Source organism: Oncorhynchus keta, chromosome 5 (assembly GCF_023373465.1).
Source record: "Oncorhynchus keta strain PuntledgeMale-10-30-2019 chromosome 5, Oket_V2, whole genome shotgun sequence".
In the NCBI taxonomy this organism is placed as follows: Eukaryota; Metazoa; Chordata; class Actinopteri; order Salmoniformes; family Salmonidae; genus Oncorhynchus; species Oncorhynchus keta.
Genome location: NC_068425.1, coordinates 33,842,110 through 33,855,402, shown reverse-complemented (window position 1 = coordinate 33,855,402; position 13,293 = coordinate 33,842,110). Strand labels below are relative to the sequence as shown.

The following is a 13,293-nucleotide window of genomic DNA, read 5'->3' as shown; positions in this document are numbered from 1 at the left end:
CCTGGTCCTGAGACCTACCATCTACCTACTGGGATAAACCTGGTCCTGAGACCTACCAGCTACCTACTGGGACAAACCTGGACCTGAGACCTACCATCTACCTACTGGGACATACCTGGTCCTGAGACCTACCATCTACCTACTGGGATAAACCTGGTCCTGAGACCTACCAGCTACCTACTGGGACATACCTGGACCTGAGACCTACCATCTACCTACTGGGACATATCTGGACCTGAGACCTACCATCTACCTACTGGGACAAACCTGGACCTGAGACCTACCATCTACCTACTGGGACAAACCTGGACCTGAGACCTACCATCTACCTACTGGGACATATCTGGACCTGAGACCTACCATCTACCTACTGGGACATATCTGGACCTGAGGTCTACCATCTACCTACTGGGATAAACCTGGACCTGAGACCTACCAGCTACCTACTGGGACAAACCTTGACCTGAGGTTTACCATCTACCTACTGGGACAAACCTGGCCTTGGAGCCTGGACGTGTCAACTCTGAGGTGATGGTGACTGGATCTCAGAGATGGACTGTGGCACTTCAAATACAATGCTACTTACTCCTGATTGTGATATAAACATGCTTCTGAATACATTAAATATATGAATCCATTGCAGCCCTAGATTGGTGTTGTGGGATTGACCGTGTTAAAAATGTGTAACCACTGATTGACAGTGTTAACAATGTGTAACCACTGATTGACAGTGTTAGCAATGTGTAATTACTGATTGACAGTGTTAGCAATGTGTAACCACTGATTGACAGTGTTAACAATGTGTAACCACTGATTGACAGTGTTAACAATGTGTAACCACTGATTGACAGTGTTAACAATGTGTAACCACTGATTGACAGTGTTAGCAATGTGTAACCACTGATTGACAGTGTTAGCAATGTGTAACCACTGATTGACAGTGTTAACAATGTGTAACCACTGATTGACAGTGTTAACAATGTGTAACCACTGATTGACAGTGTTAACAATGTGTAACCACTGATTGACAGTGTTAGCAATGTGTAATTACTGATTGACAGTGTTAACAATGTGTAACCACTGATTGACAGTGTTAACAACTGAGATAAAGTAGATATGTAAATACTGTGTTGTTGACTGACTGATTATTGAAGCAGAACAACAGAATACCTCTGAGCAACTCCTGTGGAGGCCATCTCCATTCCCTACAAGCTGTTAGGTTAGCACTGCTGCCCCCTGCAGGTGATATGAAGAAAGTATTACTTCAATTGTACTACTGAAACTGATCACTATCAGTCCTCATACAGGCCAGGTGGAAGTTCATAGACTTCACAAAGAGCATCAAAATAATTACTTTCATACACTCTTATACTCTCTAGATCTCTATTATTCAGACAAGTTATCTTTTGGGACTGAGTCCAACCTGACAGCCTCTGATAGTTTCATGATTTTGGGGTGGAAGGTAGCCTAGCGTTTAGAGCAAGTAACCGAAGGGTTGCTGGATCGAATCCCAGAGCTGACAAGGTAAAAATCTGTTGTTCTGCCCCTGAACAAGGCACTGTTCCCCGGTAGGCCGTAATCACAAATAATAATTAGTGTCTAAATGGGGCTTTGGGATATTGGTTTCCATGCGTTCCCTCCATTTCCACCCCTGGTTGTGTCTAAAGTTTGCTATTGTTTTCACTTCATTCTTTTTGAATGAATTATATCTACCATAGAGACACTCATTGGCTAAAACACACAACATGCTCACAACATTCTCACAATTATGTATTATGATGTAATTCCACAGTCTCATCACATGGCTGTTGTGGATCAAAGTGGGATCTGTTCCCTGAGCATCTCTTCTTCCTGTAACACTCAGGAGAAGTTGGCCTGAGTAGACACTGATCTTGGGTCAGATTGGCATTTTCCCCACTAATGGTTAAGGTTAGGATTGGGGAGGGTAAGCTGATCTTAGATCTGTACCCAAGGGAAACTTCACCCTGGAGTGTAACAGTCATTGAGGCGTGATCTGATTACTTCTTAATCGCCTGCACTGTGACTCTCACATGATGCTGCAAAGAATCCCTGGGAGCCCTGGACTATATTCATTAGGAACCAAACAAAAGCAACGGTCCAAAACAGGGAGTGTTCTACATGAATTTGACCAATAAGAAACTCTCGTTCTGCTACAATTTATTTTGCTACAGTGTAGATGAATGAATACACTCTTCTGTCTGCTGGAGCCCTGAGCTAACTACACACCCACCACACCACACTGCATAGAGCTGTACTGGACTGGCTTCCACCACCTCAACTCTCTCCCTTTCTCCTCAGACAGTCTCCTCTCCTCTCCTCTCCTGTAGTCTCGTTAACTGACCGGAAGACGGGGAGAACCGCCTCTCACACACTAGCTGAGGACAAGGGGAGAATCGTCCATCACACATTGATTCGTTGAGAGGACAGTGGAAGAATAGTTTCTGAGAGGACAGGAGAAGAATAGTTTCTGAGAGGACAGGAGAAGAATAGTTTCTGAGAGGACAGGAGAAGAATAGTTTCTGAGAGGACAGGAGAAGAATAGTTTCTGAGAGGACAGGAGAAGAATAGTTTCTGAGAGGACAGGAGAAGAATAGTTTCTGAGAGGACAGGAGAAGAATAGTTTCTGAGAGGACAGTGGAAGAATAGTTTCTGAGAGGACAGGAGAAGAATAGTTTCTGAGAGGACAGAGGGAGAACCGTTTCCTGGCAGCTAGGAAGATGAGGAGGTTGCAGTCCATGAGATGGTTTAGTTTTCCCTGGTTGAGGAGAGAGACCTCACAGACTGAGACCAGCCCACTCATACCAAAGGTACAGTAACTGTATGTCTGTCTGATAACCTGTATGCTGTTAGTTATGTACTCACTGTACATACTATTGAATAGAGTTTACAGTCCCTTCAACGTTGCAAGCATAGAAAAAGTATTGAATAAAAGGACTTGCAACCTTTAACCCTGTCAATTTGACTGGTAAACTCATGCATAAACTCCAATGGCTACCAGTCCACCCGTTATGCAATTCTTGACTTGGATGGGGAGACCCATTCTATAGATTCTAATTCTATGATTGCAAGTAGGCTAAACCTAAAGACAACGACCACTACAGACTGAACTTGATGAGTTGTTTTTGTCTCAGTGAAATCTCATTGTTTATTGTCTGTCCTGTTTCCTCTTTGAAGACAGACACAGATAGAGAGTTGTCAGGAGTCCTCCAGGGGACTGACGAGAGCAGCACAGAAGAACAGGCTCCAGAACCAGGACCGAATGATGGACCTGGGAACCAGGGTAGAACCAGGGAGGTAAAACCCAGAGCCCGTAGCAGGCCCTTCTCCCTGAGAGACTGCCTTCTAAAGTACCTCCTGTTCTTCAGCAACCTCCTCTTCACAGTGCTAGGCCTGGTGGTCCTGGCCCTGGGACTGTGGGGCCTCATCAACAAGGAATCCTTCGCTCAGGAGAAAATAGGACAGATCAGCACCGACCCCATGCTGGTGTTTGTGGTGCTGGGCTTGGTGCTGTCTACCCTCTGCCTGTCAGGCTGTGTGGGGGCTCTGAGAGAGAACTGCTGCCTGCTCCAGGTCTTCTCAGCCACCGTGCTGGTCCTGGTAGCAGCCCAGGTCTTAGCGGCAATTGTGGCCTACAGCCTGCAGGGACAGATAGAGGGATACCTGAGGTCAGGTATGCTGGCTGCCATGGTACGTTACCAGGATGACCTGGACCTGAGGTTCATCACAGATGAGATCCAGATAGGACTGCAGTGCTGCGGGGCCGACACCTACAGAGACTGGGAGGTCAACATGTGAGTGAGACGTGACTGACCAGACCATTGACATGATGACTTGTGATTACATGGTCCATTGACTGACACACAGCCTTGTGAACTGATGTCTGTCAATGTGGGTTGTTATTATCATTTTGATAGTTTTGTTAGTTATGAGCAGGTCTCTCTTGTAAAATAGAGTTCACCTCAGAGAATAACATGTATGAACAAAGATAAAATAAAATGTATAAAATATAAATCTGTCAAAGATGATATGTTACATAACTGGGGTTATTGCTTTTATGTCACATAACATTATCCAAGCAGCCAATTGAATTGCTTCTCCCCTCCTATGTCCTCTTCATCCCAGGTACTATAACTGCTCTGCCCCGGGGGTGCTGTCCTGTGGGGTCCCTGCTACCTGCTGTGTGGACCCCCTGGAGAACGGCACGGTGTGGAACTCCCAGTGTGGAGTAGGATCCCAGCAGCTGGATGAGTTCTCTGCTCAGAGCGTCATCTTCCTGGGGGGCTGTCTGGGGGGCATGTCCCGCTGGATAGAGCAGCACACAGGCCTGATAGGATCCGTGGGTATCGTCCTACTGGGGGTTCAGATCATCACTCTGTTCATCACCACAAGACTGATGGATAACATCCAGTGCAGTAAAGCTACAAGTTAATAAGACCCAGTGGAGTAAAGCTACAACATAATAACATCTAGTGGAGTAAAGCTACAAGATAACATCTAGTGGAGTAAAGCTACAAGATAACATCATCTAGTGGAGTAATGCTACAAGATAACATCTAGTGGAGTAATGCTACAAGATAACATCATCTAGTGGAGTAATGCTACAACATAATAACATCTAGTGGAGTAATGCTACAAGATAACATCATCTAGTGGAGTAATGCTACAAGATAACATCTAGTGGAGTAATGCTACAAGATAACATCATCTAGTGGAGTAATGCTACAAGATAACATCTAGTGGAGTAATGCTACAAGATAACATCTAGTGGAGTAATGCTACAAGATAACATCTAGTGGAGTAATGCTACAAGATAACATCTAGTGGAGTAATGCTACAAGATAACATCATCTAGTGGAGTAAAGCTACAACATAATAACATCTAGTGGAGTAAAGCTACAACATAATAACATCTAGTGGAGTAATGCTACAAGATAACATCATCTAGTGGAGTAATGCTACAAGATAACATCATCTAGTGGAGTAATGCTACAAGATAACATCATCTAGTGGAGTAATGCTACAAGATAACATCTAGTGGAGTAATGCTACAAGATAACATCATCTAGTGGAGTAATGCTACAAGATAACATCATCTAGTGGAGTAATGCTACAAGATAACATCTAGTGGAGTAAAGCTACAAGATAACATCTAGTGGAGTAATGCTACAAGATAATAACATCTAGTGGAGTAAAGCTACAAGATAACATCTAGTGGAGTAATGCTACAACATGATAACATCAAGTGGAGTAAAGCTACAACATAATAACATCTAGTGGAGTAAAGCTACAACATAATAACATCTAGTGGAGTAATGCTACAAGATAACATCTAGTGGAGTAAAGCTACAAGATAACATCAAGTGGAGTAAAGCTACAAGATAACATCTAGTGGAGTAAAGCTACAAGATAACATCATCTAGTGGAGTAATGCTACAAGATAACATCTAGTGGAGTAATGCTACAAGATAACATCATCTAGTGGAGTAATGCTACAAGATAACATCATCTAGTGGAGTAAAGCTACAACATAATAACATCTAGTGGAGTAAAGCTACAAGATAACATCTAGTGGAGTAATGCTACAAGATAATAACATCTAGTGGAGTAATGCTACAAGATAACATCTAGTGGAGTAATGCTACAAGATAACATCATCTAGTGGAGTAATGCTACAAGATAACATCTAGTGGAGTAAAGCTACAAGATAACATCTAGTGGAGTAATGCTACAAGATAACATCTAGTGGAGTAAAGCTACAAGATAACATCTAGTGGAGTAATGCTACAAGATAACATCTAGTGGAGTAATGCTACAAGATAACATCTAGTGGAGTAAAGCTACAAGATAACATCTAGTGGAGTAAAGCTACAACATAATAACATCTAGTGGAGTAAAGCTACAAGATAACATCTAGTGGAGTAAAGCTACAAGATAACATCTAGTGGAGTAATGCTACAAGATAACATCAAGTGGAGTAATGCTACAAGATAACATCTAGTGGAGTAATGCTACAAGATAACATCTAGTGGAGTAATGCTACAAGATAATAACATCTAGTGGAACACTACCATGTATTGGCTAGTGTGTTAGTGGAACACTACAATGTATTGGCTAGTGTGTTAGTGGAACACTACAATGTACTGGCTAGTGTGTTAGTGGAACACTACAATGTATTGGCTAGCGTGTTAGTGGAACACTACAATGTACTGGCTAGTGTGTTAGTGGAACACTACAATGTACTGGCTAGTGTGTTAGTGGAACACTACAATGTACTGGCTAGTGTGTTAGTGGAACACTACAATGTACTGGCTAGTGTGTTAGTGGAACACTACAATGTATTGGCTAGCGTGTTAGTGGAACACTACAATGTACTGGCTAGTGTGTTAGTGGAACACTACAATGTACTGGCTAGTGTGTTAGTGGAACACTACAATGTATTGGGTAGCGTGTTAGTGGAACACTACAATGTATTGGGTAGCGTGTTAGTGGAACACTACAATGTATTGGCTAGCGTGTTAGTGGAACACTACAATGTATTGGGTAGCGTGTTAGTGGAACACTACAATGTATTGGGTAGCGTGTTAGTCGAACACTACAATGTATTGGGTAGCGTGTTAGTGGAACACTACAATGTATTGGCTAGTGTGTTAGTGGAACACTACAATGTATTGGGTAGCGTGTTAGTGGAACACTACAATGTATTGGCTAGCGTGTTAGTGGAACACTACAATGTATTGGCTAGCGTGTTAGTCGAACACTACAATGTACTGACTAGTGTGTTAGTCGAACTGTATATTCGAATCATTACTCTAATCATTATTTCTCCACTAGTGGTGGCTAGTGGGCAGAGATATCAGAGGATCAGCTCATTGTAATCAACTACATTTCAGCCATTAGAATAAGCCTGTACTCCTATATCTTCACCCAGCAGCCTCCTCTGTTCTCTACCCACAAAAGCATTGAGTACCACCGAATTAATCCAATGACCCCCCTCTTTATGGGCTTGCTTTTAAACTGTAGAGTGTAACTGTCACGCCCTGACCTTAGAGAGACGTTTTGTTTCTCTATTTGGTGAGGTCAGGGTGTGATTTGGGGTGGGCATTCTATGTTAATTTGGATGAGATGGGGCATCTCAAGAGATCTAATCTGAAAAATGTCAAATAAATAACTAAATATAATCCCTCTCATAGCCCTTTAAACTGTTCTAAACTAGGCACTCTTACCTCCACTGAATCATATATTAGTGCCACAGACATATACCCCCCCCCCCACACACACAGTTCTGAGAGGAGATAAAATAACCTCTTAATTTACATGAAGCTATAAATAAGGAGAGGAGGAAGCAGGTGTCCTGGGGGAGAAGGGGAACAACACATCACTGCCTGTAACTCAGTGTCAGAACTAGAACACGTCCCAGGTGAATGACTCTGCTAACTAGAGACAGTAGACATGAAACCACCAGCTGGTCTTTGGGTGGGACTGAAACCAGTGGTCTACAGACAGCTGTTCCTGTTGTAAAGTACATGTAGATCTTTCCTCAGTCATTATTGGTGGTCCTACGTCCTCCTCTGGTGGACTTTAACTGACCTGGAGCTTCTATTCTGATCACTGATGCAGAATGTGAAACACAGAATGTGAAACACAGCATGACATGACTCTATATGTTGGACCAATCCTAACTTCCACTTATGATACTTCAGAATTTTGGCAATGAGGCCCTTTATATACTTCCCCAGAGTCAAATAGACTTGTTCATACCATTTGTTTGTCTCTGTGTCCAGTTTGAAGGAAGTTAGAGTTAGTTTAGTCGGTCAATGTTAACTAGCGTTTCCCATAGACTTCCAGTCATTGTTCTATCTTCATCTGACTCTGGGGAAGTAGATAAAGGACCTCATTGAATGTTTACTTAGTCATGGGTTGATGTCAGTGGGAGACTAAGTGAAGGTCAGACCTATACAGTAGATATTAATGCTGAAATGATACTGAGTCCAACATCTAATGTTAATAACAGAGAACAGTTTATACCATGTAATAATGACAGCTTCAAACTCTCTAAACATTGACCTGGAGGCCGGGGTTCTAGTCTGTTATACCTGTCACGTTGGTATAAAGGGATTGGGAGACAGGTGCAGGAATGTGTAATAGTTTTTAAAATTCCTACCCAAATTACAGCGTAATTTGTACATGTACAGGCACGGGGACGAAGACCAAACAAACACCTATACAAAACCCAGGGTTGAAACCCTAACAAAAGAGCGAGGGGCACTTTGAATAAATACACAGGCGCACAATGATACCACATGGGATGACACCCGTAATCTGCACAATACACGCACAGAAGCCAAAACTACACAGCACAGGTACTCACATGAACCAACAGACATTGTAACAATAATTGACAGCCCAATGGTGAACCAAAGGGCAAACATACAATTACTAATCATTGGGAAATGGGTACCAGGTGTGGTTAATCAACAGTTCTGGAGGGAACCGTGACAATACCTGGATCCTTCTCTTTCTCTCAGCCTAAGTTCTGTAACTTTCTCTCCCTCCTCGGTGTCTCCAAGGGTCCCTGGTTCCACATCCCTCCATCCTCCTCCATCTTGGTTCAATAGTTTCCAGATTCCCCCTCATTCAGTGCTGTGAACAGTTCTGCCTACATTTCCATCATAATAACAACAGGCTCTTCAATGTAAGGCTACAGTCAACTGTTAGGTCATCTCTGGTTGGTCAGAATCCTTGTTATGATAGTAAACCTGGTAAGGATTCTGGGCTCCTCTGTCATGGTTCAGTTTAAATAGTCATTATCCAGATTCAATCATTTAGTGCTGCTAACACTGATGCTCATCAACATGCTCTAATACAAACACGTGTTCTTTAGAATGTTCTTTATTTAATATCCACAATACAGCAAAGCTCTAACTATTCCTTTATCATTAGTAATTCAACTCATTTCACAATAGTAGAGAGATCTAGTCATCATGACAGTATTTCAGATGTTATGTTCTAGAGAACTTGATGCTGGTACAGTGAATATGCATCAATAGTAACTTGTGATGAGAAACAGCCCTCAAAACTATTTGACATTACGTTGGTTATGGTCGTACTATTCACTGCTGCATTCAGACTTAAGCCCAATATCATCCATGTTGTTAGGATTTTAACTTCTATTTTTAACAGCAAAGCAAAGATCAACACATCACTTAACAGTTCTAATGAAATAACAGTTGCGCTCATTCTGAAGCATTAACAAACGACCAGTTGTATTGATTGTCTGAAACTATTGATTTACAGACTGCAACTAGTCTTTCTGATCTCTTTCTCAGAGAATGTTGACCCCAACGACACTTTACATGTGAACACCACGTCCTTGTCCCAGTCTGCAGTCTGAATGGTCAGATAGCTGCTGATCCTGAAGGTGTTGTCTGGTTGCTGCTCAGCAGGGCTGGTAGAAACATCTTCTGTCACTGATTCACCGCTAGACATCCAGCTGACATCTGCCAACCCCTTGGATCTCTGAGACAGGTCACTAGTCAGACACACCAGTGTTGCTCTGCTGGACTTGAGGTCTTCAGTGGATGGAGGGAACACAGTCACAGCAGGTGTAGCCAGATCTCCATCTGTAGAAAGTAGTCAACGGATGGGATGAGAACAAAACACAATGGATAACTTTATACTTCAGTACATGTGGGTATCATTACCAAAACACCTGCATTAAGAGGGAACGGATGCAGCAATTAAATAGAGAACTGCTCTTCAGATGTTTACAATGATACTGATAGAAGGAAACATACGTTGTTAAGGTTTTAAAATGAGAGACAGAGCAATTTATGAATACATTACTTATAATATTACATTACACAGCTCTGGTAGACTAAAAGGCTAAAAGATGAACGAAATGTGGACATTTTACATGTAAAATACAAATAATTCACAAGCAAATGGGATTTAAAAAATATATATAAATATTTGTCTAAGATATTGAGCTGGATAACATTTCTTGAGATGAAAGATCTCCTTTACATTGATTTATACAGACAACAGAAACACAAGATATTCATGATTAAACACTTTGAGACGAAAGATCTCCTTTACATTGATTTATACAGACAACAGAAACACAAGATATTCATGATTAAACACTTTGAGACGAAAGATCTCCTTTACATTGATTTATACAGACAACAGAAACACAAGATATTCATGATAAAACATGAACAGAGCAGACCAACCAGAGACATTCACACTGTCATCAAACTGTTTCATAAGTCATTTACAAACATAGGAGACAGGATTAAAGCAGGTGCAAAATATTAAATAAGTGAATATAAAGGACATTTTATTAAATAAATATTTAACAAATATATATATATATATATATATATATCTGACCAGCAGTATATTAGAAACAAAACGTATTCTGTAGATTAAAACATTAGAAGGGAACTCACCAGTAACAATGAGCTTGGTTCCTGGTCCGAATACCACAGTGATTCAGTTTGTTTACACAGCCGTACAATAACCTCCTCACTCTCTACTGAGAGGACAGGAACTGAACCATCCCATTCAGACAGAGCTTCACTCTCTCTACTGAGAGGACAGGAACTGAACCATCCCATTCAGACAGAGCTTCACTCTCTCTACTGAGAGGACAGGAACTGAACCATCCCATTCAGACAGAGCTTCACTCTCTACTGAGAGGACAGGAACTGAACCATCCCATTCAGACAGAGCTTCACTCTCTCTACTGAGAGGACAGGAACTGAACCATCCCATTCAGACAGAGCTTCACTCTCTCTACTGAGAGGACAGGAACTGAACCATCCCATTCAGACAGAGCTTCACTCTCTCTACTGAGAGGACAGGAACTGAACCATCCCATTCAGACAGAGCTTCACTCTCTACTGAGAGGACAGGAACTGAACCATCCCATTCAGACAGAGCTTCACTCTCTACTGAGAGGACAGGAACTGAACCATCCCATTCAGACAGAGCTTCACTCTCTCTACTGAGAGGACAGGAACTGAACCATCCCATTCAGACAGAGCTTCACTCTCTCTACTGAGAGGACAGGAACTGAACCATCCCATTCAGACAGAGCTTCACTCTCTCTACTGAGAGGACAGGAACTGAACCATCCCATTCAGACAGAGCTTCACTCTCTCTACTGAGAGGACAGGAACTGAAACATCCCATCCAGACAGAGCTTCACGCTCTCTACTGAGAGGACAGGAACTGAAACATCCCATTCAGACAGAGCTTCACTCTCTCTACTGAGAGGACAGGAACTGAAACATCCCATCCAGACAGAGCTTCACGCTCTCTACTGAGAGGACAGGAACTGAAACATCCCATTCAGACAGAGCGTCACTCTCTCTACTGAGAGGACAGGAACTGAAACATCCCATTCAGACAGAGCTTCACTCTCTCTACTGAGAGGACAGGAACTGAAACATCCCATCCCAACAGAGCTTCACTCTCTCTACTGAGAGGACAGGAACTGAAACATCCCATTCAGACAGAGCTTCACTCTCTCTACTGAGAGGACAGGAACTGAAACATCCCATCCAGACAGAGCTTCACTCTCTCTACTGAGAGGACGGGAACCGAAACATCCCATCCAAACAGAGCTTCACTCTCACTACTGAGAGGACAGGAACTGAAACATCCCATCCAGACAGAGCTTCACTCTCTCTACTGCGAGGACGGGAACCGAAACATCCCATCCAAACAGAGCTTCACTCTCTCTACTGAGAGAACAGGAACTGAAACATCCCATCCCAACAGAGCTTCACTCTCTCTACTGAGAGGACAGGAACTGAAACATCCCATCCCAACAGAGCTTCACTCTCTCTACTGAGAGGACAGGAACTGAAACATCCCATTCAGACAGAGCTTCACTCTCTCTACTGAGAGGACAGGACCTGAAACATCCCATTCAGACAGAGCTGCACTCTCTCTACTGAGAGGACAGGAATTGAAACATCCCATTCAGACAGAGCTTCACTCTCACTACTAACATCTCAGACTGTTAGAGTTTCTCTCCTTGAAGTAACAGTTTATAGAATAGCATCATATTCTGCTGTTGGTGTCTGGTCCTTTTGAATCCATCAGTTAAAGCAAAATCCATATGATGCAGTCTTCACTTGATGATGATGATGATTACGTCAAGAATGACTAAATCTCTTTTTACAATCGTCTTATAATCTTTTTGACATGTAGTAATGGATGGTTCTTCCATTTCCAGATCTCCCATTGTGTCTTGTATATAATGTTATAATAATGACTGATCAACTGCTGTTTCTTAGAGTTCACCCCTCTGCCATGAAGCAGAAGTGAGTGTATTTGGGGAGGAGGTTTTTGTCATAGTGTATGTCACTGTGATGCCCACTCGTCAACAGTGTAGTCAATCGTTTTACAGTAATACACTGCTGAGTCTTCCTCCTCCACATTATTAATAATCAAACTATAATCTGATATAGACTGATGATCAGATGTGAATTTAGGAGAGGAGAAACCAGAACCATATTTTACAGAGGTCCAATTGTAGTAGTACCACTGTAAAACATACTGAGGAACTCCACCTGGAACCTGTTTATACCAATGAGCACTATTATCAACAGTTCCCAGGTTACAGTCCAGAGTGTCTGTCTCTATTATCAACAGTCCCCAGGTTACAGTCCAGAGAGGCCGTCTCTCCTTTCCTCACTGTCACAACAGGAGGCTTCTGTGTCACCACAGTCACACCACTGACACCTGGGAAATAAGAAGATGACATGTAGTAAAGAGAAACATACAGACTCATTATTAATAAACCAGGATGTAAAACCTCCAGGAAGTCAGACTCCTTACATGTTAGAGCAGTGAAGAGAGTGCAGAGTGTCCCCAGCATGTTGTCAGTGTGGTGTGAACGGCCCTTACTGTCCAGCTGAGAGATGAGCAGGGTTGGAGTGTGAGGAGAGGAGAGGCTGCAGGACCCACCTATAAGGAGACAGACAGGGAGGACCAGAGGGAGGGGCCTCTTAGTTACAACCTATCATCTTTTTGACATGTAGTAATGGATGGTTCTTCCATTTCCAGATCTCCCATTGTGTCTTGTATAGTTAATGTTATAATAATGACTGATCAACTGCTGTTTTTAGAGTTCACCCTCTGGATGAAGCACATGGGAGGGTCACAGTTAACCAATCACCAAGCCCAAGGACCAGAGGTCAAGGTTTACTAATAATCACTCCTCCTCCACATTATTAATAATCAAACATAATCTGATAT

General features: G+C 42.4%; 2 protein-coding genes across 3 annotated transcripts; one reads left to right on the top strand and one right to left on the bottom strand.

The window, feature by feature from the left end:
• The first annotated feature begins 2,127 nt into the window (after positions 1 to 2,127).
• Positions 2,128 to 5,162, top strand: LOC118374058 (tetraspanin-10). Its single transcript, XM_052518291.1, has 3 exons — positions 2,128 to 2,828; positions 3,196 to 3,812; positions 4,144 to 5,162. The coding sequence occupies exons 1-3, from the start codon at positions 2,739 to 2,741 to the stop codon at positions 4,448 to 4,450; spliced, it is 1,014 nt and encodes a 337-aa protein (XP_052374251.1). The 5' UTR covers positions 2,128 to 2,738; the 3' UTR covers positions 4,451 to 5,162.
• Positions 5,163 to 8,892: 3,730 nt separating this feature from the next.
• LOC118374057 (immunoglobulin lambda-1 light chain-like) lies at positions 8,893 to 12,928 on the bottom strand. Of its 2 annotated transcripts, XM_052519701.1 has the most exons (5): positions 12,874 to 12,928; positions 12,673 to 12,777; positions 12,407 to 12,632; positions 10,473 to 10,504; positions 8,893 to 9,641 (listed from the first exon to the last, which is right to left on the bottom strand). In XM_052519701.1, exons 1-5 carry the CDS (start codon positions 12,911 to 12,913, stop codon positions 9,310 to 9,312), a joined length of 735 nt encoding a protein of 244 aa, XP_052375661.1. In that variant the 5' UTR covers positions 12,914 to 12,928; the 3' UTR covers positions 8,893 to 9,309. The 2 variants fall into 2 exon arrangements, 1 of the variants encoding a protein (XP_052375661.1); XR_008137136.1 differs by lacking the exons at positions 12,673 to 12,777; positions 12,874 to 12,928 and having other exon boundaries at positions 9,524 to 9,641; positions 10,473 to 10,715; positions 11,664 to 12,550.
• Positions 12,929 to 13,293: the final 365 nt, after the last annotated feature.

Excerpts from the sequence above, each read along its gene's own strand:
- LOC118374057 (XM_052519701.1), bottom strand. The coding sequence starts at position 12,913 with ATGCTGGGGACACTCTGCACTCTCTTCACTGCTCTAACAT. Across the intron at positions 12,633-12,672 it reads GGGGACTGTTGATAATAGAG|GTGCTCATTGGTATAAACAG; the intron begins ACAGACACTCTG and ends CTGTTGATAATA. Across the intron at positions 10,505-12,406 it reads TACACTGTTGACGAGTGGGC|ATTCGGACCAGGAACCAAGC; the intron begins ATCACAGTGACA and ends AATCACTGTGGT.
- LOC118374058 (XM_052518291.1), top strand. The coding sequence starts at position 2,739 with ATGAGGAGGTTGCAGTCCATGAGATGGTTTAGTTTTCCCTGGTTGAGG. Across the intron at positions 2,829-3,195 it reads CCAGCCCACTCATACCAAAG|ACAGACACAGATAGAGAGTT; the intron begins GTACAGTAACTG and ends TCCTCTTTGAAG. Across the intron at positions 3,813-4,143 it reads AGAGACTGGGAGGTCAACAT|GTACTATAACTGCTCTGCCC; the intron begins GTGAGTGAGACG and ends TCTTCATCCCAG.